This window comes from Podarcis liolepis (assembly GCF_965112155.1).
Source record: "Podarcis liolepis genome assembly, chromosome: 10".
In the NCBI taxonomy this organism is placed as follows: domain Eukaryota; kingdom Metazoa; phylum Chordata; class Lepidosauria; order Squamata; family Lacertidae; genus Podarcis; species Podarcis liolepis.
The window spans coordinates 64,827,299-64,850,889 of NC_139562.1; the positions used below are offsets into that span (position 1 = coordinate 64,827,299).

At 42.9% G+C, this 23,591-nt stretch overlaps 1 protein-coding gene across 2 annotated transcripts; it reads left to right on the forward strand.

The window, feature by feature from the left end:
- The first annotated feature begins 772 nt into the window (after positions 1 to 772).
- On the forward strand, positions 773 to 22,649 carry ZNF800 (zinc finger protein 800). Of its 2 annotated transcripts, none has more exons than XM_083463452.1 (5): positions 773 to 1,342; positions 6,145 to 6,255; positions 8,310 to 8,405; positions 16,739 to 16,882; positions 17,692 to 22,649. In XM_083463452.1, exons 2-5 carry the CDS (start codon positions 6,195 to 6,197, stop codon positions 19,812 to 19,814), a joined length of 2,424 nt encoding a protein of 807 aa, XP_083319578.1. In that variant the 5' UTR covers positions 773 to 1,342; positions 6,145 to 6,194; the 3' UTR covers positions 19,815 to 22,649. The 2 variants fall into 2 exon arrangements, with proteins under 2 accessions (XP_083319578.1, XP_083319579.1); XM_083463453.1 differs by having other exon boundaries at positions 925 to 1,342; positions 6,148 to 6,255.
- Positions 22,650 to 23,591: the final 942 nt, after the last annotated feature.

The window sequence follows — 23,591 nt, forward strand, 5'->3', positions numbered from 1 at the left end:
CCAGCCACAACCGGCGTTGTATTTTTTTTGTAAACACAGACGTGGCGGCTGGATTGCTAGGGAAAACTAAAAAAAGAGAATTTAGACCAGGCACGCGAAGTCGATCGGCCGGCGGGATTTTAAAAGCCTGCTAAGATGCGCCTGTCGCGAAACCCGAGTAAGCCGGCAATGGCACGGCAGAGAAGCGACCGTTGCGCCACGGATGTAGCCTTTTTCCCCACCAGCGGAGAAAACAGCGCGCCCGGAGAACCCGATGCTTCCCATCCGAGGGAGCTGCGCCGTGGAGGAACTTTCCTCTTCCCCTCGCGCGCTGGACTCCCTTCGCCCTGCGCGCCTCTGCGAGTGCGTAAAAACCATGGCGAGGCGGCTGCTCCAGGGCGCCAGACGTACCCAAGCGCCGCAGCCGGAGCATTTCCCTCGCTCAGCCCCTTTCTAAACGCGGGTCGGAGTGCCACGCCGAGCTCGCTGGCGTCGCGGAAAAGCAGGCAGGAAGGCAGGCGCGGCGGCGGCGCCTCCACCGCCCTTCGCCAAGCCGTGCGCCCTGGCACCAAGGCGCGCGCCACGGCGGCTCCAAAGGGCGCAAGCGAGCCAAGCGCAGCCGGAGCCTCCTGGGAGAGAGGGGGGAAAAAAGGCAAGGAGCCCTTTCTTGCCCCGGCGGGCCTCGAGGTGCCTTCCTTTGATTGGCTGAGGCGCATGTTGGAGAGGAGGCGCGCGCAGGGGACCCCTCCGCCGCGCGCCCAACTTTGCCCCCGCCGCCAACTTTGGTCGCCGTCGGGCGGGAACCCCGCGGAGCACAACAGCCACCTGCGCGCTCGGGGCTCTTGTGGGAGGAGAACGCGAGCGGGAGAGAGAAGCGAGGAGGCTGGGAAGGGGGCGGAGAGGAGGGAAAAAGCCGGGTGCGGCGCATGCGCCGTGCGCTGCCCCGGGCCTGCCGCGGCCGCAGTCACTTCCTGCCCTTGCGCCCATCCGGCTCCGGGGTCGCGTCGCGGGGCCGCTTGGGCGGGACAGGCGACGGCGAGTTCGCGTCGGGGCGCGGCGACAACAGCGCGCTGCCCTTCCCCGCCGGGCCCCGCATCGTCGGCGGTGGCAGGGTCCCCCGCGCCCGCCTCCGCGGAGCCTCCTCTCCGGGCGCCCTGCTCGCTGTCACCTGCTGCCTGCGCCTCCTCGGAGCAGCCCAGGGGCTCCTTCTTCCTTCCTCCCTCTCCGCCTCCCGCGCGCGTCCCGCCGGCCGGTGGCGGGCAGGCGAAGAGGGGCTTCGCTCACGCCCAGCCGCTGCCCGCCCGGCAGGCACCCCACGCGCCTCGCTCGGGCCGGGCTGGCGCCTCCCGCAGGAGCCTTTCCCGTAAGTGTGCTGAAACTCGCCTCTCCGCCTCTCCCTCCGTCACGGGCACCCTTGCCCGCCGCGGAAAACACGAAGGAGATGCGTGTTGGTTTGGCTGGCGTGTGGGTGTACGCGCGCGTGCCCGCTCCCTCCCCTCGCGCGCCGATGCTGGGTTGTGTGAAGCGGGCGACCCGTGTGACAGGTGGCCCCGGAAGAGCGCGCGAGGAGTTGGTAACCTGGGAGGAGGTGGTGTGTTCGGGGGAGAGGGAACTTGTGTGGAGAGGGATGAGTGCCAGAGAGGGAGAGGGGTGTGTGTGTGTGTGTGTGTGTTTGGGAATGTGGGTTCTGCATTGGAATGCTTGTTGTTGTTGTTGTTTTGTTCCTGCATCGGTGATGGAAAGGCTAGTGATGGGGTGGGTGGCCAGGTCGTAATGGTTGGCATGGTCTGGGTTGGCATTCCTGTGTGTGGCATGGATCAGCCCAGCGCCAGATTTAGGGCAGTGTCGGGCGGTTCCACATCACAGGGTGCTGAGTCGAAGGATGATGATGATAATATCTTATATTTATGTGGGTACCTACTGAGACGATTGGTTAAAAAGCAAACGTGCCAAATTGAGTTATTGTCAATTTTTAAAAATATAGTTACTGAAAATTCAAAAAGTACATGATTATATGTACACTAAACGTTGTGAGATGTAAGTAAACGAGAGAAAAGGAAAAAGAGAAACAGAACCTGTGTAGAAGGGAAAATAAAGGGGAGAAGGGGGGAAACCCCAGTATTCTTACAAATACTGTAATAGGTTAGGATCTGGTGCAGTACAATGACAACCTTTTAAAGTATACAGTTTTCCCCTCCCCTTTATGAATTATTGTCAAATTAACATTTGGGGGTGTGTGTACCAAATTTCATACTCACTCACAGTGCCATATTACCCAAGGGCAAAATTAGGCATTACCTCACAAGGGTCAAAGACCCAGTTTGGCACTGCCCCTCACGCACATTTGTGGGCGCTGGTGTTCGAAACTCCCACTGTTCCAGGCACATTTTGTGACAGGAAATTTTACCAACGCGAGCAGTTTTTGAGCTCTGGGCGCAGTACTGCGCCTAAGATTTCAGATTTAAACTGTGGAGTGGAAGGAAAGGAAGACCTTTTCCTGCTTCCCCACTTCCATCTACTCTCTGAAGACTGGAGAAGAAATCCAGAATACTAGGGGGGTAGGCAGGGAAAGGACTAGACCAGGGGTCTGCAACCCGCGGCTCCGGAGCCGCATGTGGCTCTTTTACACCTTTGCCGCGGCTCCGGGACGGATACTAGCGAAGGGAGGAGGCGCATTGTGCGCCCCGACACTCCCCACTGTGGCGGGCGCTGTACTGGCTGTGACGCCGCATGGGGGCAGTGCGTGCGTTAGTCACGCACCGTCCCAACGTCACCTTCCCGCCCGCTGTCAGATCGGAGGGCAGTGGCGTGCATGCTTTAAATGTTGCAATGGTTTTGCGGCTCCCAGGTGTTTTTTTCTTCGGAAACGGGTCCAAGTGGCTCTTTTTGTCTTAAAGGTTGCAGACCCCTGGACTAGACCATGTGAAAAATATATTTTAGCTGCTGTTCATTCATTTTCAGCTTTGTATTGTTCTTAGGTTTAAGTTTAGCTCCTAGCTTTCACATCTCAGTTTCTAACACTGGTGTGTAAACACACACACACACAGAGAGAGAGAGAGAGAGAGAGAGAGAGAGAGAGAGGCAGGCTGGGAGCCTCAGTGCCACCCCTCTATGCTTCACCCAGGGCAAAAAACCTGGCTAGCTCTTCCATACCCACGGCACTGTATTACCAAAGTCCACCCCTGGATAGTCATGACTTTTCACAAGGGGACACTCTGGGGATTTGGCCAAGGATAGTGGGCCAGTACATTGCCCCCTCTTCCCCATCTGCCAGCCTGCAACGTCTCTTGCCGTAGGGCCAACAGATTGATCCTACATATCCTCCAGCAACAGGATATTTACAGGTGTAGCATTGCTGACTTCTGTGGCGCTGATCTCCTTTGCATCATCCCATGTTCGAAGCTACGTGCACAGGACACATCTTATTTTGGTTTATATTTGACAGCTGGAGGGCAAGGGAGTGCCTAGCTCAGGAATAGGTTTGGATCAAGTTCTTGATCCCTCATTTATGGTGAATGTGAGATTGGGGTGGGGGAACTGCATGGTTTGACTTGTCAGGTAAGAAGGGACTGGTTTTGACTCTTCAGTTGCAGTAGACCGTGTGTGGTCATTTGTCTGTCTTTACACAGCGGGATTGATTCCTGACAATAAAAATAGGTTTATTATTTACTTATGGCATTTATATACTGCTTAATTGTTTCCATTTATAAGCAGTGTACATAAAAACAGTCCACAGAAAGTGAGACTGTAGATAGTTCTAAAATTGTCTGGCTTAAGTTTTCAAGGGAGTGTTTTGCTGCATATATGGAGAGGAAGGGAGACAGGAGGTGTCAAGAGGTAGGATGACTTTTTTGATGGAGATATTTGTGCAGAGAAATGTGCATTTTCAAATATAGTTGTGGTTGCCAACAATTAAACACCTTTTTCAGCCCATGGGGAAGCAATAGGTGCTGGTGAAAAGTGATAGAAATAGTATTCTGGGATGTCGTGTTACTGTGACTAGGTACATTTGACATATTACATGTTATAATGCATATCTGGTTTAAGGAGCCGTTTGGTGCCTAGCTGATATATTTAAGTTTCTAACACTGGTCCACATGCACTGCATACAGACATGGAAATGAGATAGTCTTTGTCAAGGACACAAAGTTTGATCATTTATTTAGATGCTGATGCTGCAATCCTACATATTCTTTTTTTGGAAGTGAGTCCCATTGGGGGGAAAAGAGACTTACCATTGAGTAAACATTCTTGGATTGAGTTGTGTGTAGATCTTGCCATGATTTGTCTTCTTTGGTGATCATTCATAGCCGAGTAAGATTGTCTTCCATGAATATGGTCTTAACAGTGTGTCCGTAGGTGACTGTGGAAGCCAATTCTGGATCCACACATCCTTCCACAGTGGGGACATAGGTTTCCGGGCAGGAGTTGATGACGTTGAGGATTTGCCAAGCATGCCTTCCTCTTATCACATTTCTCCCTTTCATTTTGAGTTTGAGTGTCTCCAAACTCCATGACTCCTTTAGCAGAGGCCAGTTGGAGCACTCACAGGCCAGTGTTTTCCAGCTGTCGGTGTTTATACTACATTTTTTAAAGATTTGCCTTGAGAGCATCTTTGAACTTATTGTTCATCGACATTACACGTTCCATTGTTATGTTGGGAATAGAGTAAGAGATGGTATAACTGGACAACATAGTATCAGTACTTTTCCTTTGAATTGAAAGTAAATGTGTTAAGGCATGGCCAGCAATGGTTACTCCTGAAGGAGCTCTTGTGGTTCACAATTATTAAACCAATTTATAGACCGCTTCAAAACATAAAGCCATCAATGTTGTGTGTGTACACGTAGAAACAGAATTAAATGTTATGCTGTTATGAAGGAGCAAGCATCATATACTTTTTTCGCAAACAGTTGAACCATTTTAGAGAATGACGTTTTGTAGTGCTCTTAACTCCTTCAATTGCAGCATGAGGGAACCTGCCCAAAGTTCTGCAGTTCTATGTATGTAGCCTCAAATGTGTGTGAGGCTGCAAAGGGGATCAGTGGCTTAGAAGCTGGCAGTGATGTGACAGGATGCATGCAATTTGAAATCTGTATTGGAGGATATTTAGGAACAAGTTGCATAAAAAAATACTGGATTGGTAAATGCACTCCATAAACTCGTATATATACTTTACTCTAAAGTAGTGTATTTCTGAAGTCTTTTAAACTCACTGCTATTCCCCATCCTCCAGTTTTGATTGGATGCTGGTGGAGTGCTGAAAACCGCAAACAGCCCTTTTTTTGAGTAGGCCATCATCTGTCGTTCTGTCAATTATTTCATTCCGATAAATAAAATCATTTGTGAATGTCAGTTCGCATTACAGAATGTTTGTAAATAGGGCTGAGTGAAAATGTTATTTTGGTTACTCCGATGTGCATTTTATAGGCTTCTAACGCTCGGCTGAAAGAATTCAGGAGACTTATTCTCCCTTTTGGATTAAAATCCAAGTCAAGACAATAATTGCTGTTTCAGTGCCCTTTTCCAGATGGAAAGTAGCAAATAGCCATGGGGAAAGAGAAGAAAAGAGATTCCCAAAAAGAGTTCCAGCAGTTCTTTTCAGGAAGACTACATTTCCCAGAGACTACTGCACTGGAGAAACTTTTCCCCTTTACACATCCCATAGCTATTTGCTGTCCTTGGAGCAGTATACCTGGCTAACCAGCCAGGTAACTACATATATGCCCTGCTTCATCACAGGGTGGTTCAAACATAACGGGGGGTTAGAGAGAAGGAATAAGTAGGGTTGGGGATTGAGGTGGGACAAAAGGTATTTGGGGGTTTACAGAGCTTAGATCAGCTAATTTGAATTAGCACTGAAAAAGAGTGAAGAACTTTCCTGATTTGGGAGGGAATGACTTGCCTCTTTTCCAAGCCCGTTTGATACAACTTAAGCTGCTTCTGATTGCAATAGCTATTTCTAAAACAAAATTTATCCATGTATCCATGTCATAACAATGGTGGAGTTGAGAAGATTTCATTTTTTCATATGTAGAATTGCTCTTTGTATATATGTTCAATATTCACCACTCATTCTTAGATCAGTGGTTTTTACAGGGAAGTCATGTAACACTGCAGAACCTTATTTTCCTTGGTAAATGATAGAAAATTTGCTTATTTTAGCAGAAACGAGCTACTAGATGTAGAAGGAAAGTAGGGCGTTGATGTAGAAAATGCCTCTAAGGGACAAGTGTTGTCAGACTGACCACCATCACCATGGCTGCTGTGAACCAGGTAATAGTGCTTTAGTAATCTACCTTTCTTAAAAAAGAAATAAATGCAGTAAGACGCTGTCGGGAAAAGATAGCCTATATTATGCTGCTGTAATGGAATTAGGACATCTTCAAATATTGTTATATTGCCAGTATTTTAAAAATGGTTGGGTTTTGATGGAGTACTTCTTACATCTGTATTTCTTTCTTGTAGGCTGGGTTGAGGGAGAAGGCAGGGAATAAACATTTTTGGAAACTATGTTTCCAAGGCCTGCAAAACAAAATTTATTCAGCATACAAATAGCTTGATATAAATATATACAAATATTCTGATCTTGGCATGTTGCTACAATAACCACATGAGCTTAAAAAAATGGCTTGTAACCTAAAAACACTTGAAACGAGAAAATGAAGAGAAATGTACACATTAGTACGTGCTTCAACTTAAGATAGGGTACCTACTAACCTACTTACCTGAGCTTGAGTAGGTATGTATAAAAACATTTTAATTGACTATATGTACTGCCACATAAATAGAGGTCTGCTTCTATGTATATTTAAGAAATACGTCTAATAAGTGCAAATGGCAAGTACCATCTTAAGATGGAGAAAGGTGTGTTCCCCCTTTTCTCTCATATAGTTGGAGTGTCTTTTTAAATTGATCCTTGGTATAATGCATATGGGACACGGGTGGCGCTGTGGGTTAAACCACAGAGCCTAGGACTTGCCGATTGGAAGGTCAGCGGTTCAGATACCGGCGACGGGGTGAGCTCCCGTTGCTCGGTCCCTGCTCCTGCCAACCTAGCAGTTTGAAAGCACGTCAAAGTGCAAGTAGATAAATAGGTACCGCTCCAGCGGGAAGGTAAACGGTGTTTCCGTGCGCTGCTCTGGTTCGCCAGAAGTGGCTTAGTCATGCTGGCCACATGACCCGGAAGCTGTATGCCGGCTCCCTTGGCCAATAAAGTGAGATGAGCTCTGCAACCCAAGAGTCAGCCACGACTGGACCTAATGGTCAGGGGTCCCTCTACCTTTACTATAATGCATATACTGTATGTATCATCTAAAAACAAAGGGTTTTATCCTATTAAGTCACACTTGGAGTAAACTTTTGAAACAAATGGATTTTAATAATTTAAGCCCATTAATATCAACTCATGACTTAAGTGGGAACAACCCAAAGAAAGTAAGTTGCTTCAGAATAGGGTTGTTACCTATATAGAATTAATTGATCAGATGATTACTTGACTATACCGTATATGGCTAAACATCTCAGATTTCTTTAATCGGGTGACATGTCTGTTAGGAATCTTTACAAATAAAAAGCTGTGATTGAAATAAATGTTCTTCCAAAGATGCCCAGTTGCGTCTTGACTGGCTCAACAGAGTTAACAAACACTAGCATAACTCATTCCTTAAATTGAGATTAATGCAACTGAGCAGCAAACATAATCCTAATATGAATATAGGTACATAAGCGTAGGAATTGCTAGACAACATTGGTAAAACCTTATGGCAATTATTTCTAGCAATGACCCGTGTTCTATCTTTCAACAATGTTATTTGTCATTTCTAGTGGTAAATGCTTTCTAGATAAGCTGTATACAGTGGAACCTCGGTTTCCAAACGCCTCCATTGTCGTACGTTTCGGTTCCCGAACGCCGAAAACCCGGAAGTAAATGCTTCCGCTTTCAAAGGTTTTTTGGAACCTGAACCTGCGACGCGGCTTCTGCTGAGGGCAAGAAGCTCTTGCAACCAATGGGAAGTTGAGCTTCGGTTTTCGAACGTTTCGGAAGCTGAACGCACTTCCAGAATGGATTTCGTTCAAGAACCTAGGTTCCACTGTATCTCTATTTGTGTGTGAATATGCTTTTTGAGCTTAGCTGAGACAGTCACAGACATTACAGTTGTTATGGAAATAGCAATAAAAAAACCTACATATTTGTCACTTTTTATGTCCAGACTATATTGCAATGTTTTAATAGAACTTTAGTAGAACAGCCTCAGTGCAGTTAACATTTATGTGTGGACATGTACCTTAAGCTCTTTTTTTTACTATTTATTGTGACTATTTTGCAGTCCATATACTGGAACCTGGAGATCATCCTTTATTGCAGCAGCCTCTTCAGACATCAAAATCTGGCATTCAGCAAATTATTGAATGTTTTCGATCAGGTATGAGTAGGTTCTTTTTTATATATTATTTTGCCTTGAAGGTTTGGAATGCTTCAGTGGTGACGTAAATAACATCTAATGAACAATCTAAAATCATTATTTCACGTTTTAAGAAAAATGGCGCTCTTGGATTTTCATGGATTTGATTTTGGGTTGTATCCAACATTAGTCATATTCACAGTAGAACCACTGGGTTGTAACCAACAAAATAATTGCACATGCAAGCCTACTTCCGCAGGTAATATGGAACCTCTTCTCTCCCTCCTCCACCTCCAAAATCTGCTCTGGGGGTTCCCCCCAACTCTCTGGAGCAGTTTTAGGGGTGAGGGTGGAAGGAGAAAGAAGTAAAGTTATCTTGTGCCCATGCAGGTTAGTTCATGTTCACACTGATATCCTTGGATACAACCCACTGAAATTACAGTGGTACCTCGGGTTACATACGCTTCAGCTTACATACACTTCAGGTTACATATGCTTCAGGTTACAAACTCCGCTAACCCAGAAATAGTGCTTCAGGTTAAGAACTTTGCTGCAGGATGAGAATAGAAATCGTGCTCTGGCGGCGTGGCGGCAGCAGGAGGCCCCATTAGCTAAAGTGGTGCTTCAGGTTAAGAACAGTTTCAGGTTAAGAACGGACCTCTGGAACGAATTAAGTACTTAACCCGAGGTACCACGGTAATGCACATGACTAACTTTAGTCCATTAATTTTGGTGGGTTGGCGCTGAGGAAAGTTCAGCTGGATGCTACCCAATGTTTTAAGAATTGCTTGTTTTAATTATGGTATTGATATTTGATTGTAAGTATACCACCCTGGGTTCCTACTTTAAGATGAGTGCATGGAGAATTTCTAAATGAATAAATAGGTCTAACCAAGATTCACCGACTCTACTATTCTATTACCAACAGTAAGTAGTCAGTCAGATGCTTCGGGTACTCCCCGGCCTTTGCTGGTGTCCTGCGGTGAATGTTGATCAGAGTGTTGTTTTTGTTGTCGCTTCATCTTTTTAAATGTTCTTCTGTTGTAATGTTCTTTGGTTGTACAGTCATACCTTGGTTTTCGAACAGCTTAGTTCTCGAACGTTTTGGCTCCCGAATGCCACGAACTCAGAAGTGACTGTTCTGGTTTGCGAACTATTTTTGGAAGGCGAACATCCGACAGGGCTTCCGTGGCTTGTGATTGGCTGCAGGAGCTTCCTGCAACCAATCAGAATCCGCACTTTGGTTTCTTAACGTTTTGTAAATCGAACGGACTTCATTCGACTTCCAAGGTACGACTTTACTGTATACATGGTAGCTGAGACTGTAGCATTTCAGATTTTGAAAACCCCTTTGGGAAACTGTACACCATAAATTATGTATTTACAATAGCAGTGCAGTTCTGAGATATGCAGTAAACGTTTTTTTTATCATGGCTTTTGCTGGCAATGGGTGACAGCTGTTATGACATAAAAATGATGTTTGATTGTTTATTTTACTGTATAATAATTATGTATGATATTCTTATTGACTGCCTTGAGATGCCCATATAAGAAGCATTTAAATATTTTAATAAAATATAAATAAATAAATTTAGGTACGGAAAACTGGTAACTATAAATCTACTCTAACGTTAATTTGCCACTCCATTTGTAAAATCATCTAAATTAGTGGCTTTTGCCATATCTTTTAGTAAATTGCATATGCTTATTTTGTGTTGTAGGGAAGAAGCATTTCTTTGCCCTGTCTGCAGAAATTTGGAATTTCTCCTTTGTGACCTTAGAAATTTCGGGCTTAGGTTGAATGTTCAGGGAAGTTTTTAATGTATGACATTTTAATGTATTTTTCATCTTTGTTGGAAGCCACTCAGAGTGGCTGGGGAAAACCAGCTAGATGGGTGGGGTACAAATAATAAATTATTATGATTATGATTATTATTATGATGATTATTATTATGATTATTATGATTACTATTTTCCGGTGTGGTCTTGTTGCTTTCTGAAAAAAGGAGTAAGGATTCAAGGTTGGTGTTGTCAAGCAGGACTGGAGTATATTATTTCTATTTAGATGGTCTTTTCAAGTTAGGATAGCGATTGAATGGATCTATGTGTTGCTAACTATAGTCATTTATGGGAGCGGGTGGTGCTGTGGTCTAAATCACTGAGCCTCTTGGGCTTGCTGATCGGAAGGTCAGTGGTTCGAATCCACGCGACGGGGTGAGCTCCCATTGCTCTGTCCCAGCTCCTGCCAACCTAGCAGTCCGAAAGCACGCCAGTGCAAGTAGATAAATAGGTACCGCTGTGGCGAGAAGGTAAACAGCATTTCCGTGCACTCTGGTTTCTGTCACGGTGTTCTGTTGCGCCAGAAGCGGTTTAGTCACACTGGCCACATAACCTGGAAAGCTGTCTGGACAAATGATGGCTCCCTCGGCCTGAAAGCGAGATGAGCACCGCAACCCCATAGTTGCCTTCGACTGGACTTAACCGTCCAGGGGTCCTTTACCTTTACCTAGTCATTTAAGGTGTTTTTTTTAGGTGTTTATTGTTTTATGCTACTTGTATTTCTACCTTTTAGTGTTTTAATTGTTAGCCGTTTTTATCTTCACTGTTTTATATTAATTCCTTTCATATGTAAACCTAAGTGATAATTTAGTTGCAAGGCAATATAGCAATACCCAGAATAAAATAATAATACTGTGTTCAAAATGGTTGGTAAGACAGTACTGGACTTCTATAAGTTTCTATCCAGCCCCTGCCTCCTTCCAGTTAGAATAATTATACTGTACCAGGTAATGGCCAGGTAATGAAAGCAATAAAGAAGCAGCAGCAATCTATCTATCATCTATCTATCTATCTATCTATCTAATCATCATCATCTAAGTTCAAACATCACTCATGTGCTAAGCATGGGTCGAGCTTCCTAACAATCAAGCAAACAGTGATTTAGAACTGTTTTTTCTTTTCATTATCAGTCTATTAAAAACTTCTGAATTTAGCTGTATCTGGGTTCCAGAAGAGGAGCAGAAAACCGTGTTTGGTATCTTAATTCAGACATTAAGCCAAGCTGTGTTTTCTCAAACATGTTTCCTGGCTACTTAGAATCAATTTAGATAACGTAAAACAAGAACAACACAGTTAAGCTTTACAGAACATACTTTGGAATGATATCTGAAATAAACCTTAGAAAAAGGAAATACTAGTAGAGAAAAATGAAAAAAGTAAAGTAACAGGCAATTCCATGGAAATACCCACCCATTTTCATTTTCATATATAGTTTACATGTTGTATATCATTTTAAAAATAATTTCCCATAGTTACATGATCTGGCAACAGTTTTTCAAAATGGCAGTGGACATGTGACAACCAGAAGCATGACATGCAAGATGACACAGAATTCCTTGTAAATCTAATTTAAATGGCAAGTCAGCTCCATGGTCTGACATTTCTATGTTCTCGGGTGTTTACTTAGTGCACCAGCACTGTCAAATAGCAGCAGCAATAATTTATGGGACTACAAATGGCTTTTTTGCTCAGGTGTTTGACATAAGAGAAATAGAAGTGCTTTGAAAAGGAACTCTGAAACTTTTATATAAAAGGGATGCAGTGTGGACCCAAGTTTGTCTTTAGCTTTTAGGATATTTTACCAGGTCACACCTGATCAATCTGGATACCTGATCGTGTGCTAGGCAAATAAACTTTTGAAAATGGAAATAATGTTCCATATACCAGGCATGTTGTTGGGTGATCCCTTCAAACACCGAAATAACAGTTTTGCACAGAATTGCAGCCTCATTCTGTTGCCCATTTAGTACCATTTTAACTATTATATTTGCTTGTGAAAATAGTATAAGTATTGTACAGTTGTACTATTGTATGATCCTTGCTTTTGAAACCATAGTTTTTATCAGTATACTAGGTAAAATAGGCTAATCTGAAAACAAGCAGCTTAATCTTTTTGTTTTGTTTTGTTTTTTTACTTCCTCATTAATGTCTTACTAAGGCTTTCTGAGAAGTGGCATTAAAATTAATTCAATAGATGTTTTAATGTTAAATAAATTTGTGTTTTGGGGGAATGGACTTTGATTTTATATAATTTATATCTGAAAGAAATAACGCTAGTGAAAAATATACAATTTTGCAGTATTGGAGTAATAAAGGTAAAGGACCCATGGATGGTTAAGTCCAGTCAAAGGCAACTGTGGGGTTGCGGCGCTCATCTTGCTTTCAGGCCAAGGCAGCTGGCGTCTGTCCATAGACAGCTTTATGGGTCATGTGGCCAGCGGGACTAAACCACTTCAGGCACAACGGAACACTGTGACGGAAACCAGAGTGCATGGAAATGCCATTTACCTTCCTGCCGCAGTGGTACCAATTTATCTACTTGCACTGGTATGCTTTAGAAGTGCTAGGTTGGCAGGAGCTGGGACTGAGCAACAGGAGTAATAGGAATAATAGGTTGTTAGTAGCATCAGTTGGATCTCTACACTGATATCGTTTCATGTTGAGAGAGGCATACCCACTGTCAGGGAACTGCCATCGGAGGAACAGCTGGTGGAAGGGCTCACGGAGGCTGGGAGAGACTCAGCAGCTGAAGCAGGAACCAGCAGGGGGAGAGGTGGGTCTCTGGTGGAAGGGCTCACGGAGGCTGGTAGAGACTCAGCAGCTGAAGCAGGAACCAGCAGGGGGAGAGGTGGATCTCTGAGGGAAAGCGAGCAAGAGGGAGGGCTCAGGGACACGTCCAGCGAGAACAGTGGGGAGTTATCTGAAGCTCCCATAGGGAGACCCACTCCTCGCCGGAAACTGTCACGCCGCGAGTCCAGAAGACGTGTTTCCGTTAAGGAGCTTTTATGCTGGAAACGATTCCGAAAGCAACCACTGTCGGAATCTGCAAGTGACTAGAGGGGCTCTGTCACAGACAGAGGTTTGTGGGCTTGAACAAACTCTGAGGGACTACGATTTTACGCACAAGCAGCTCATCATCCCATCACACCCACATTCACACTTTTAAACAGAACTTTACAACATCTTGGAGTCCAGATTTGGTTAAAAAAAGAGAGAGAGAAATATAGATAAGAATACATCATAGAAAATATCATTCATTATTCAGTAACTAAATGTTGAAGGGTTTGAAATAAATTACTCAAGATTACTGGTAGTTTGTGTTCAAGGGTCTAACTGATTTCCGTCTGGCTTTGGCCTGTTTTTGAGTCACGCAATTGGATGATTTATGCTGGGATATTGTTAGGAATCATCTAATTATTTTCTGATGGGCCTCTAAACAGCTTTAAATACCATCAACAATGGGCTGTCTCTCTGGACCAGGACATTCCAGAGGTTTGGACCCAGAAGGTGGTGTTTGATGATTTCCGTTCCATCTTATAGTTTTGTCTTTGAGGTTCCCATGCTATTTAACATTCACATGAAGCTGCTGAAAGAAGTCATTTGAGGAGGTTTGGATCAAAGTGTTGTCCCATAGTTCCACCCCTTTATTCTACCTGCTCCAGTCAAAATGCCCCAGTAGAACTGACTTGGGTTGGATAGCACAGTCGCTGAAAGAACCAAGTTAGGGGATTTTCCTGAACGTGGTGCTAGTTATATTGAGTCTGGTGGCTATGAGTGACTTTTAGTAGGGCCAAAGCTGGTGAACCAGTCCAAGCTATTTAATCTAAATAAAGCAAATCTCCCGTTAAATGTGCTCTCTTCACATCCAGACTATATAGTGCACTCTACAGCTTCCTTTATAGATTATTTGGAAATTTCAACTGCTTCAGAATGCAAGCACTAGTTTGTTTATGTGAGCCATTGTTTAGGGCACACCACAAGCTCTATTAGGATGGATTTGATTTAAATCAAATTGATTTAAATCACAATTTAAATCACAATTTAAATCATTAGTCAATAAGACTTGATTTAAATCATTTTTTTTACGGAAGGACTCATTCTTGCTGGTAAAATTTTAATATTTACAACCAGATGACGTTTTTATTTCTGGAATAATAAATTTTCAGAGTAGTTTTTACAGTTATATCAAAAATTAATGATTTGGTTATACTATTAGAAATGCATAGACCGATAATTATGAAATTATTGTGAGGTTTAGTAAGTTGACTGTTTATATTTGGAAAACATTTCTGCTGTACTTTATTGGAAGGAGAAAAACAATCATTTCCTTAATAACAATTTAACTAAAACAATAACATTATAGCACATGTATCCATGTTGGTTAAACATTTTTTTTTATTTAAACAAAACTTAGACTGAGTTTTAGCACACATGAAATACTCAAAACAAATCCTTATTTCCTGCTGAATAGACTTTGGAATATAATGTAACTTAAATAGAAAACTATCTTTAGAAAGATTTTTCCTCCAAAAGCATTTTATTTTTAAAATCCAATTTAAATAAAAAAAATCTGATTTAAATTTTAAAAATCTGGTTTTTTTAAAGAAAAAAAATCATTGAGTTTTATCCACCCTGTGCTGTACCATTGGTATTCAGGCTCAGTTTAAAGTACTCATGTTGACCTTTAAAGTCCTAAACAGGCTGTTTGAGGGACCACTTGTACCCATACTAAACTGCCCTGGCCTTAAGATTGGCCCCTGAGATCACAAGGAACCAGTTTTAATTCTGGAGTCAACTAAAAGTATAAAAGACTACAGTGGTGACTCGCAAGACAAAAAGAATCCGTTCTGTGATTCTCTTCGTCTAGCGGTTTTTTCGTCTTGCGAAGCAAGCCCATTGACGGATTAGCAGATTAGCGCTATTAGCGCTATTAGCGGCTTTTAGCGGCTTTTAGCGGCTTATCTGCTGATCGGATCAGCTGATAAGCGGCTTAGCGGCTTAGAAAAAGGGGGGGGGAGGAAAAAAAACCAGCAGGAACTCACAAGACATTGTCGTCTTGCGAAGCAAGCCCATAGGAAATTCATTTTGCGAAGCACCTCCAAAACGGAAGACTCTTTCGTCTAGCGAGTTTTCCGTCCTGCGAGGCATTCGTCTTGCGGGGCACCACTGTATTAGCATAAATACCTGGCAAGGCATGCACTTTGTGCTGCACAAAACTGATCGTTCTGCAGCCCCTTCACAATCCACCTGTAGGGACTCCCCCCTCCCCCCCCGGCCAAGTTTGTCAGTGACTACTAACCAGTTACTGGCAACCAGTCATTTCTGAGCACAATTCAGAGTGTTGGTGCTGACCTTTAAAGCCCTAAACGGTCTTGACCCAGTATACCTGAAGGAGTGTCTCCACCCCCATCATTCAGCCCAGACACTGAGGTCCAGCTCCGAGGGCCTTCTGGCAGTTACCTCCCTGTGAGAAGTGAGGTTACAGGGAACCAGGCAGAGGGCCTTTTTCGTAGTGGTGCCCACCCTGTGGAATGCCCTCCCATCAGAAATAAACAACTATATGACTTTTAGAAGACATCTGAAGGCAGACCTGTTTAGGGAAGTTTTTAATGTTTAATGCTATACAGTAGTACCTCGGGTTAAGAACTTACTGTATTTTTCGCTCCATAAGACGCACCAGACCACAAGACGCACCTAGTTTTTGGAGGAGGAAAACAAGAAAAAAAATTCTGAATCTCAGAAGCCAGAACAGCAAGAGGGATCTCTGTGCAGTGAAAGCAGCAATCCCTCTTGCTGTTCAGGCTTCTGTGATAGTTGTGCAGACTGCATTCGCTTCGTAAGATGCACACACATTTCCCCTTACTTTTTAGGAGGGAAAGAGTGAGTCTTATAGAGCAAAAAATACGGAAATTCATTCCGGAGGTCCGTTCTTAACCTGAAACTGTTCTTAACCTGAGACACCACTTTAGTTAATGGGGCCTCCTACTTCTGCTGTGCCACCGCCACACGATTTCTGTTCTCATCCTGAAGCAAAGTTCTTAACCCGAGGTACTATTTCTGGGTTAGTGGAGTCTGTAACCTGAAGCGTCTGTAATCCGAGGTACCACTGTATTGCGTTTTTAATATTCAGTTGGGAGCCGCCCAGAGTGGCTGGGGAAACCCAGCCAGATGGGTGGTGTATAAATAAATAAATTATTAAAATTATTATTATTATTATTATTGACCACCATGCAAGCCCTCTAGCGGCCCAAGGGGCCAAAAACTAAGTACTTAAGGGTTGCTACCTTGTACACACTTACATGCGAGTAAGTCTCATGGAACTCAGTGGGGTAAGTATGGGTAGGTATGTGTAACATTCAACCATTAGTCTTACTTATGTCTGTGGGAAAGATGTTGGCGTTTGATTAATTTCCCCATAAACATAATTGAACATTTAAAGTACTTACCTTCACCTGGATCATGCCTCGAATGCACCTAGTAGTAACTTTTTATATGTTTCTTTTTATATGTTTCAGGAACTAAGCAACTTAAACATATTTTGCTGAAAGATGTGGACACCATCTTCGAATGTAAATTATGCCGCAGCCTCTTCAGAGGACTACCGAATTTAATAACCCACAAGAAGTTCTACTGTCCTCCAAGTCTCCGGATGGATGACAGTAAGTTTTGTTCTCTCAACAAGTCTCTTGTTCAACATACAGTTGTACCTTGGAAGTCGAACGGATTCTGTTCCGGAAGTCCACTTGACTTCCAAAACCTTTGGAAACCAAAGTGCGGCTTCTGATTGGCTGTAGGAAGCTCCTGCAGCCAATCGGAAGCCGCAGAAGTCTGATAACCCACAAACATAGCAAGAGCTCTGCTGGATCAGGCTAAAGGCCAGTCTTATCCATCACTCTGTTCTCCCAGTGGCAAACCAGATGCCTTTGGGAAACATGCAAGCAGGAGATGAGGAGCAAGCAACAGAGGATGAGGAGAGGATGCTTTTCCACATATCTAAATTCCTTGTCTAAATTGCTACCTGAGTCCTTTTATCCTGGCAGAGGGGGAAACAAAAGTACAGTGGTACCTTGGGTTACAGACGCTTCAGATTACAGGCGCTTCAGGTTACAGACTCCGCTAACCCAGAAATAGTGCCTCGGCTTAAGAACTTTACCTCAGGATGAGAACAGAAATTGCACAGCGGTGGCACAGTGACAGCAGGAGGCCCCATTAGCTAAAGTGGTACCTCAGGTTGAGAACAGTTTCAGCTTAAGAACAGACCTCTGGAATGAATTAAGTTCTTAATCCGAGGTACCACTGTATCACTGTACTGTATACAACACTTAGTGTCTCACGTCATATGTAACTAATCCACAACCTGAAAAAGAGACAGTGCATGTTGTAAACCAAGAAAATCTATAATAAAAGAGTGACACCTGTGAAATAATATAATGTAAACATTGTGGGTGTTTTTTGTTTTAATCTACAGACTCTCCTGATGTAAATGATAAGCAGAGCCAAGCCATAAGCGATCTCCTGGAAGCTATGTATCCTAGAGTGGACAAGCAAGACTATATAATCCGTTTGGAACCTATAGAGACAAACCGGAATGCTGTCTTTCAATATGTTTCAAAGGCGGATAGCACAGTTGAGAACATTGAGATGAATGTCACCACCGAACCAGCTCCTGTAGCAGAAATGCCAGAACCTACCACAGAACCTCCTAAAGCGGTTCCTAGTCCCTCACAGGAAGAAACGGCGGAGATTCCTGTGGCTGCTGCTGCTAGCAAGGTAATATTGACTCCAGAAGAACCGTCTCTGTCCTCAAAGCCTCAGCTGAAATGCGATAAACCAGATTTGGGTCACCAGTTAATTTGCTGCCTCTGTAAAAAAGAATTTCATTCCAGACGCAGTGTACGCCGGCATATTAGAAAAGTACACAAGAAGAAGATGGAGGAACTGAAGAAATTTATTGAAATTAAGAGGCGGCCAAATCAGACATCTGGAAGGGGGCGCAATAAGAACATTCTTGTAACATTGGGTAGGAGCTGTCCTGTATGCTATAAATCCTTTGCTACAAAAGCCAATGTAAGGAGGCATTTTGATGAAGTTCATAGGGGATTGAGGAGGGATTCCATCACTCCTGACATAGCTACAAAGCCTGGGGAACCTTTGTCCTTGGAATCGGCTAAAAAATCTGTTAAGACCCGAAAACAAAAGTCCCTTAAGGCTGAATACAACTTAACCACCTGCAAATGCCTCTTGTGCAAGAGGAAATACAGTTCGCAGGTAATGCTTAAAAGGCATATGCAGATTGTTCACAAGATAACCCTTTCGGCAAAAAATGCTAAAAGAGAGAAGAAGCCCAATAACGCAGTTAGCACAGAAGTGAAAGAGAAAACGGAACCAGCAGAACCTGCGGAATCGGTGCCTCCCATCATCAGCTCCCCGCAGAATGAAACAAAGGGAACAAATCATTCGAATGAAAGGAAGAATGCATCTTCATCGACTGAGAAAAAGAATGCCTCGTCATCCGCCGAACGAAAGAATGCATCATCTGCTGAACGAAGGAATGCATCATCTGCTGAACGGAAGAATGCATCGTCCGCTGAACGGAAGAATGCGTCATCTGCTGAACGGAAGAATGCATCGTCCGCTGAACGGAAGAATGCATCATCTGCTGAACGGAAGAATGCATCGTCCGCTGAACGGAAGAATGCGTCGTCCGCTGAACGAAAGAATGCATCGTCCGCTGAACGGAAGAATGCATCATCCACTGAACGAAAGAATGCATCGTCCGCTGAACGAAAGAATGCATCGTCTGCTGAACGAAAGAATGCATCGTCCGCTGAACGAAAGAATGCATCGTCCGCTGAACGAAAGAATGCATTGTCCGCTGAACGAAAGAATGCATCTTCTTCCACTGAAAGGAAGAACGCACCACCCACAAAGAAAAATAAAGTTAAGCCGAGCTCTGAAAATTCTAAGTCAAGTAATCAGTCCATTGCAAGTGGTCTCCGAAAGCCCAGGAAGCCGAGACTTTCCGTTGGCTTTGACTTTAAAAAGCTTTACTGCAAACTCTGCAAACGCCAATTTACGTCCAAGCAAAATCTAACGAAGCACATCGAGTTGCACACGGACGGAAATAACATTTTTGTGAAATTCTACCGGTGCCCGCTCTGCCCTTACGAAACCCGCCGGAAGCGCGACGTGATCAGACATATAACCGTCGTGCACAAAAAGTCTTCGCGCTACCTTGGCAAGATAACGGCGAGCTTAGAAATCAGAGCGGTGAAAAAACCCATTGACTGCGTTTTAAACAAGGTGACGAGAAGAGGCGCTCCGAGGGATGAAGGTAAGCAAAATGGCGCAAAGCCAGATGTCACCTCTAACTCGCCGAGCAAGAAGTACGAAGGGGCTGATGTGGGCATTGAAGTGAAAGTTACAAAGAATTTCTCTCTGCACAGATGCAATAAATGCGGGAAAGCGTTTGCCAAAAAGACTTTCCTAGAGCATCACAAGAAGACTCATAAGGCAAATGCATCCCATTCGCCCGAAGAAAACAATACAACCAAAGGCAGAAGCACGAGATCTAAAGCTCTTGTCTGCTGAGGAACAACTAGTGCCTTGCAAAACGTTTGCCTGAATTTTCCACTGGTGTTTCTAGCTCAGACTCTGACGCTGTAGAACATAAAAAGAATATTGCATTTATTCTCCTCAGCCACGTATTTATAGGATTCAAGATGAATTTGTCTTTGTTCAAGAAAGTGAAGCTAGCACAGTTGTACATGGTCGGTTCCTGAAAGTTTAATAATATTCTGTAACAAGTTGTTTGGGGCATAATGTTTAGCGGTAGGGACCGTAGTTCCAAAGTTTTTTTAAAATTAACTTTGCACTTCGTTGGTACTGACCAGGTAGAGGAAAGCCTTTGATGGGCTTGAAATAGCCTGTTAGTGCTGTGTTTCCCTGTGGTTTTAATCCGTTAGCAAATATTTCTGGCATATAGAGTTTTTGCATAAATGCTAGCATACTTAAGATGAGCATAAATTTAGGGTATATAGATCTATATAGCTCTATAGTTTAGAGTCAACACTTTTGCGGTAAAATTCCGTTTCTCTGTTTGACACAAGATGTCCATTCCTCTTAGAGAAACTAAAATCTCAGTTTTTTCCTGAGCTAGAATTTTGGCACCTGGACCTTTGTAGCTAGCATTTTAACCATAACGTTTGTTTCCACATACCCTGTTTAGACACCTGCGGGTGGGGATATTGGATATTCTACAGTTCAGTGGCAATTTTACATGACATACAAAACAACAGTCTTAACTAGCTTCAGTTGAAATGTTGTTGGGCAACCAACCACCAAGGAGAGAATAGTTTGGTGGGGTTTTTTAATTACTACTTTATACGAAAGATTATTAATCTCTAACAGATGTTTATTAAGAGTATATCTATGTTGATAATTCAGATCCAAAGTTCCCATTAGGTGAAGGTATCTTTCCAGAGTTAAACCACTTGTGGATTCTGGTTTTAATGTGAAAAGGTTATATGTAGACAAGCTTCCAGATATTTGGGAGCTACCCTCAGGTTGCTGGGGGGAAGTTGGTGGGGTTTTTTGTTTTGTCTTTTAAAGGCTAAATAATAAAGATATGGGTTATTCTTACCAAAACCACAGTCAGCTTATTGGACACAGAAAGTGCTTCTGGCTTTTGTGTGGAAAATGTTCATGCTGCCTACAAGTAAAGGCCCCTTTTTTAAAGTTGGCTAAATATTATATTGATATATGTATTTCTCCTTAACATGAGATGATGTGTGGTAAAATTTGGAATTAGAACCACTAATATCTTGAAATAGTTCTATGAGAGGAAATATTTTTATAAGCTATTTTCTTAGTAAATGTATTGATTGTTCCTAAAAGGTAACGTCTTGTCTGAGTTTTTCAAGAGCGATTAAGCTCCATTAAAATATAGCCCTTTGAATTAATAGCCAGCTTTCTTATTTCATGTGTGCAGTAGTGCTGGTAACAGAAAAATGAACATTTTAAAAGGGAAATTTTGCAAACCATTTTTGAAGCCCTATTCTTTTTAAGGACGTTATCAACTTGGAGCATGCGTTCCAGACTTGGCCCTTACTTAATTCTAATTTTGCTGAACAGATTTTACGTCCATTGTGATATACTACTAAGCAAACACTTGTTGTGTGATGTACTTTAAAAATATTTTTTTACAGATGAATGTATATGAGCAGTTTCTTAGCGTAATTTGAATGAACTGCAATTTGAATCATAATATTTTTTAGCATTGGCACTAATTTCAATTCATGGTTCAATACTTTTCTGGGAGTATTAATTTTGACTGTACTGAACTTGCTGCAAAAAAAAAATGTATAGTAATTTTGCATGGTTAGCATATTGGTCAGTCTTTCATATGGAAGTTTACAAGTGACCCACATTCCCCTATTTTAATTGTTGTTGTTTTTTAAAAAAAGATTATACACAAGCACTTTAATAGATGCAGTTTAAAATTTTAGTTATTTTTTAAAACACAGTACACTAATGTTCATGTGAAGATAGTAGATGGGTTTTGTAGACAATTCATATACAACCATAGTTCCTTAAATATTGTTTAAACGGAAGATAGTATAGTGGAAGGACTTTTTTTCTTTCTTTCTTTTTGCCCACAAGATGTTGAATGACCACTGTAGATGGCACTTGACTTTCACTGTAAAGTTTATGAAATTCTTGCTTCCTGTCTTATTTTATAATCGATTCTATAGCAAAACATTAGCATACCTACCATTATGAAATTTTTGGCAGGTTTCTGCGCTTTCTTAATTTTTAGAAAATGTTTAGTGATTTGTGTCAAATTGCCATAGTTTAAAAGGTGATGGGTTAGATCCAGAGGACCTGTGAACAGGATCCCGCTCACAGGACCCTCCTACTGGAGGAAGGCTAATGAAGCCATTTTCACTGATTCCTCCTTCTCCCACCTCCAGAGCAGTGTGAGGTGTGACATGGAGGGCTAGAGAGGAAAGAGGAAGTGGCAAAAACCACCTCGCTTCACCTTCCTCCCGTAAGAGCTTCTGCTGGTTCTTGGTCCCTTCTGTTCACGGAAGGGACTCTCTCTGGATCCAACCCGATGTACAAATGAAGAAATGCCATTTTTAAAATATTGGTTGACTCCCTTGCTTAGGGAATGCCTTGTGTCCATATATACTTTTTTGTATAAAATATATCTAAAAATGTTGATCATAAATAAAAAAAAATATTCTTTTATGGATAGGTAAGTGTTTGGCCTTTTAGTGCTTTGCACTAAAAAAACAAAACTGTGAATGGGAAATAGACTGTAACTGTTGCTGGAAATGTTCTATGTTTGAATACACTTGCTTCTTGGAGAAATGTACTTTATTTGGAAATAAAGCAGACTGGAAGTTATTTGAGGTAAATGTACTCGAATGTTTGTACTTGATTTTATTAGTTGAATTTGTGCGTGTTTACAACTCCGAGAATAATATGGGTTATGTTAGCCTTTATCTCAGTGCCCAGGTACTCTTGGGGCTAGGGACGTAGGTGGCGCTGTGGTCTAAACCACTGAGCCTTTTGGGCTTGCTGATCGGAAGGTCGGCGGTTTGAATCCCCGAAATGGAGTGAGCTCCCGTTGCTCTGTCCCAGGTCCTGCCAACCTAGCAGTTCAAGAGCATACCAGTTCAAGTAGATAAATAGGTACCGTTGTGGCGGGAAGGTAAACGGCGTTTCCGTGCGTTCTGGTTTCCGTCACAGTGTCCTGTTGCACCAGAAGCAATTTAGTCATGCTGGCCACATGACCCGGAAAGCTGTATGTGGACAAACGCCGGCTCCCTCGGCCTGAAAGCAAGATGAGCACTGCAACCCCATAGTTGCCTTTGACTGGACTTAACCGTCCAGGGGTCCTTTACCTTTTACCTTTTTACTCTTGGGTCTGATGGGGAGACAACAAGAGAGCAGAAGGTTAGGGATGCTTGGAGAAGGAGGGGGCGGACTGGATTGCTTGACTGCGCAAGGGTAACGGTCAAAATGGGGTGTGTGTTTTTACTTTGATTTGAATAGTTGAGTGAACAGAAGTGATTTTTTGAGCCAAGTAAATGGTGCTTCTACCTGTAACCTTCAGTAGAAAGCATCCTTCATTGCGGCTTACCATACTCAGTTCGGTCTGTTGCTACATCCAGAAAACTCACCTTGACCAACTCAGTTCAGTGGTGGGTTCCTGGGTCAAACTTACCTTCTCTAAGATACAGCCAAACTCCCATCAACCTAGTCAGCAATTATTTAATGATCCCCCTGTCCATTTGCTCTTTCACATTCACTGCTTCTTGAACTTCACCCAATCAGTAAAGTTAATGCACGGGTGATCAC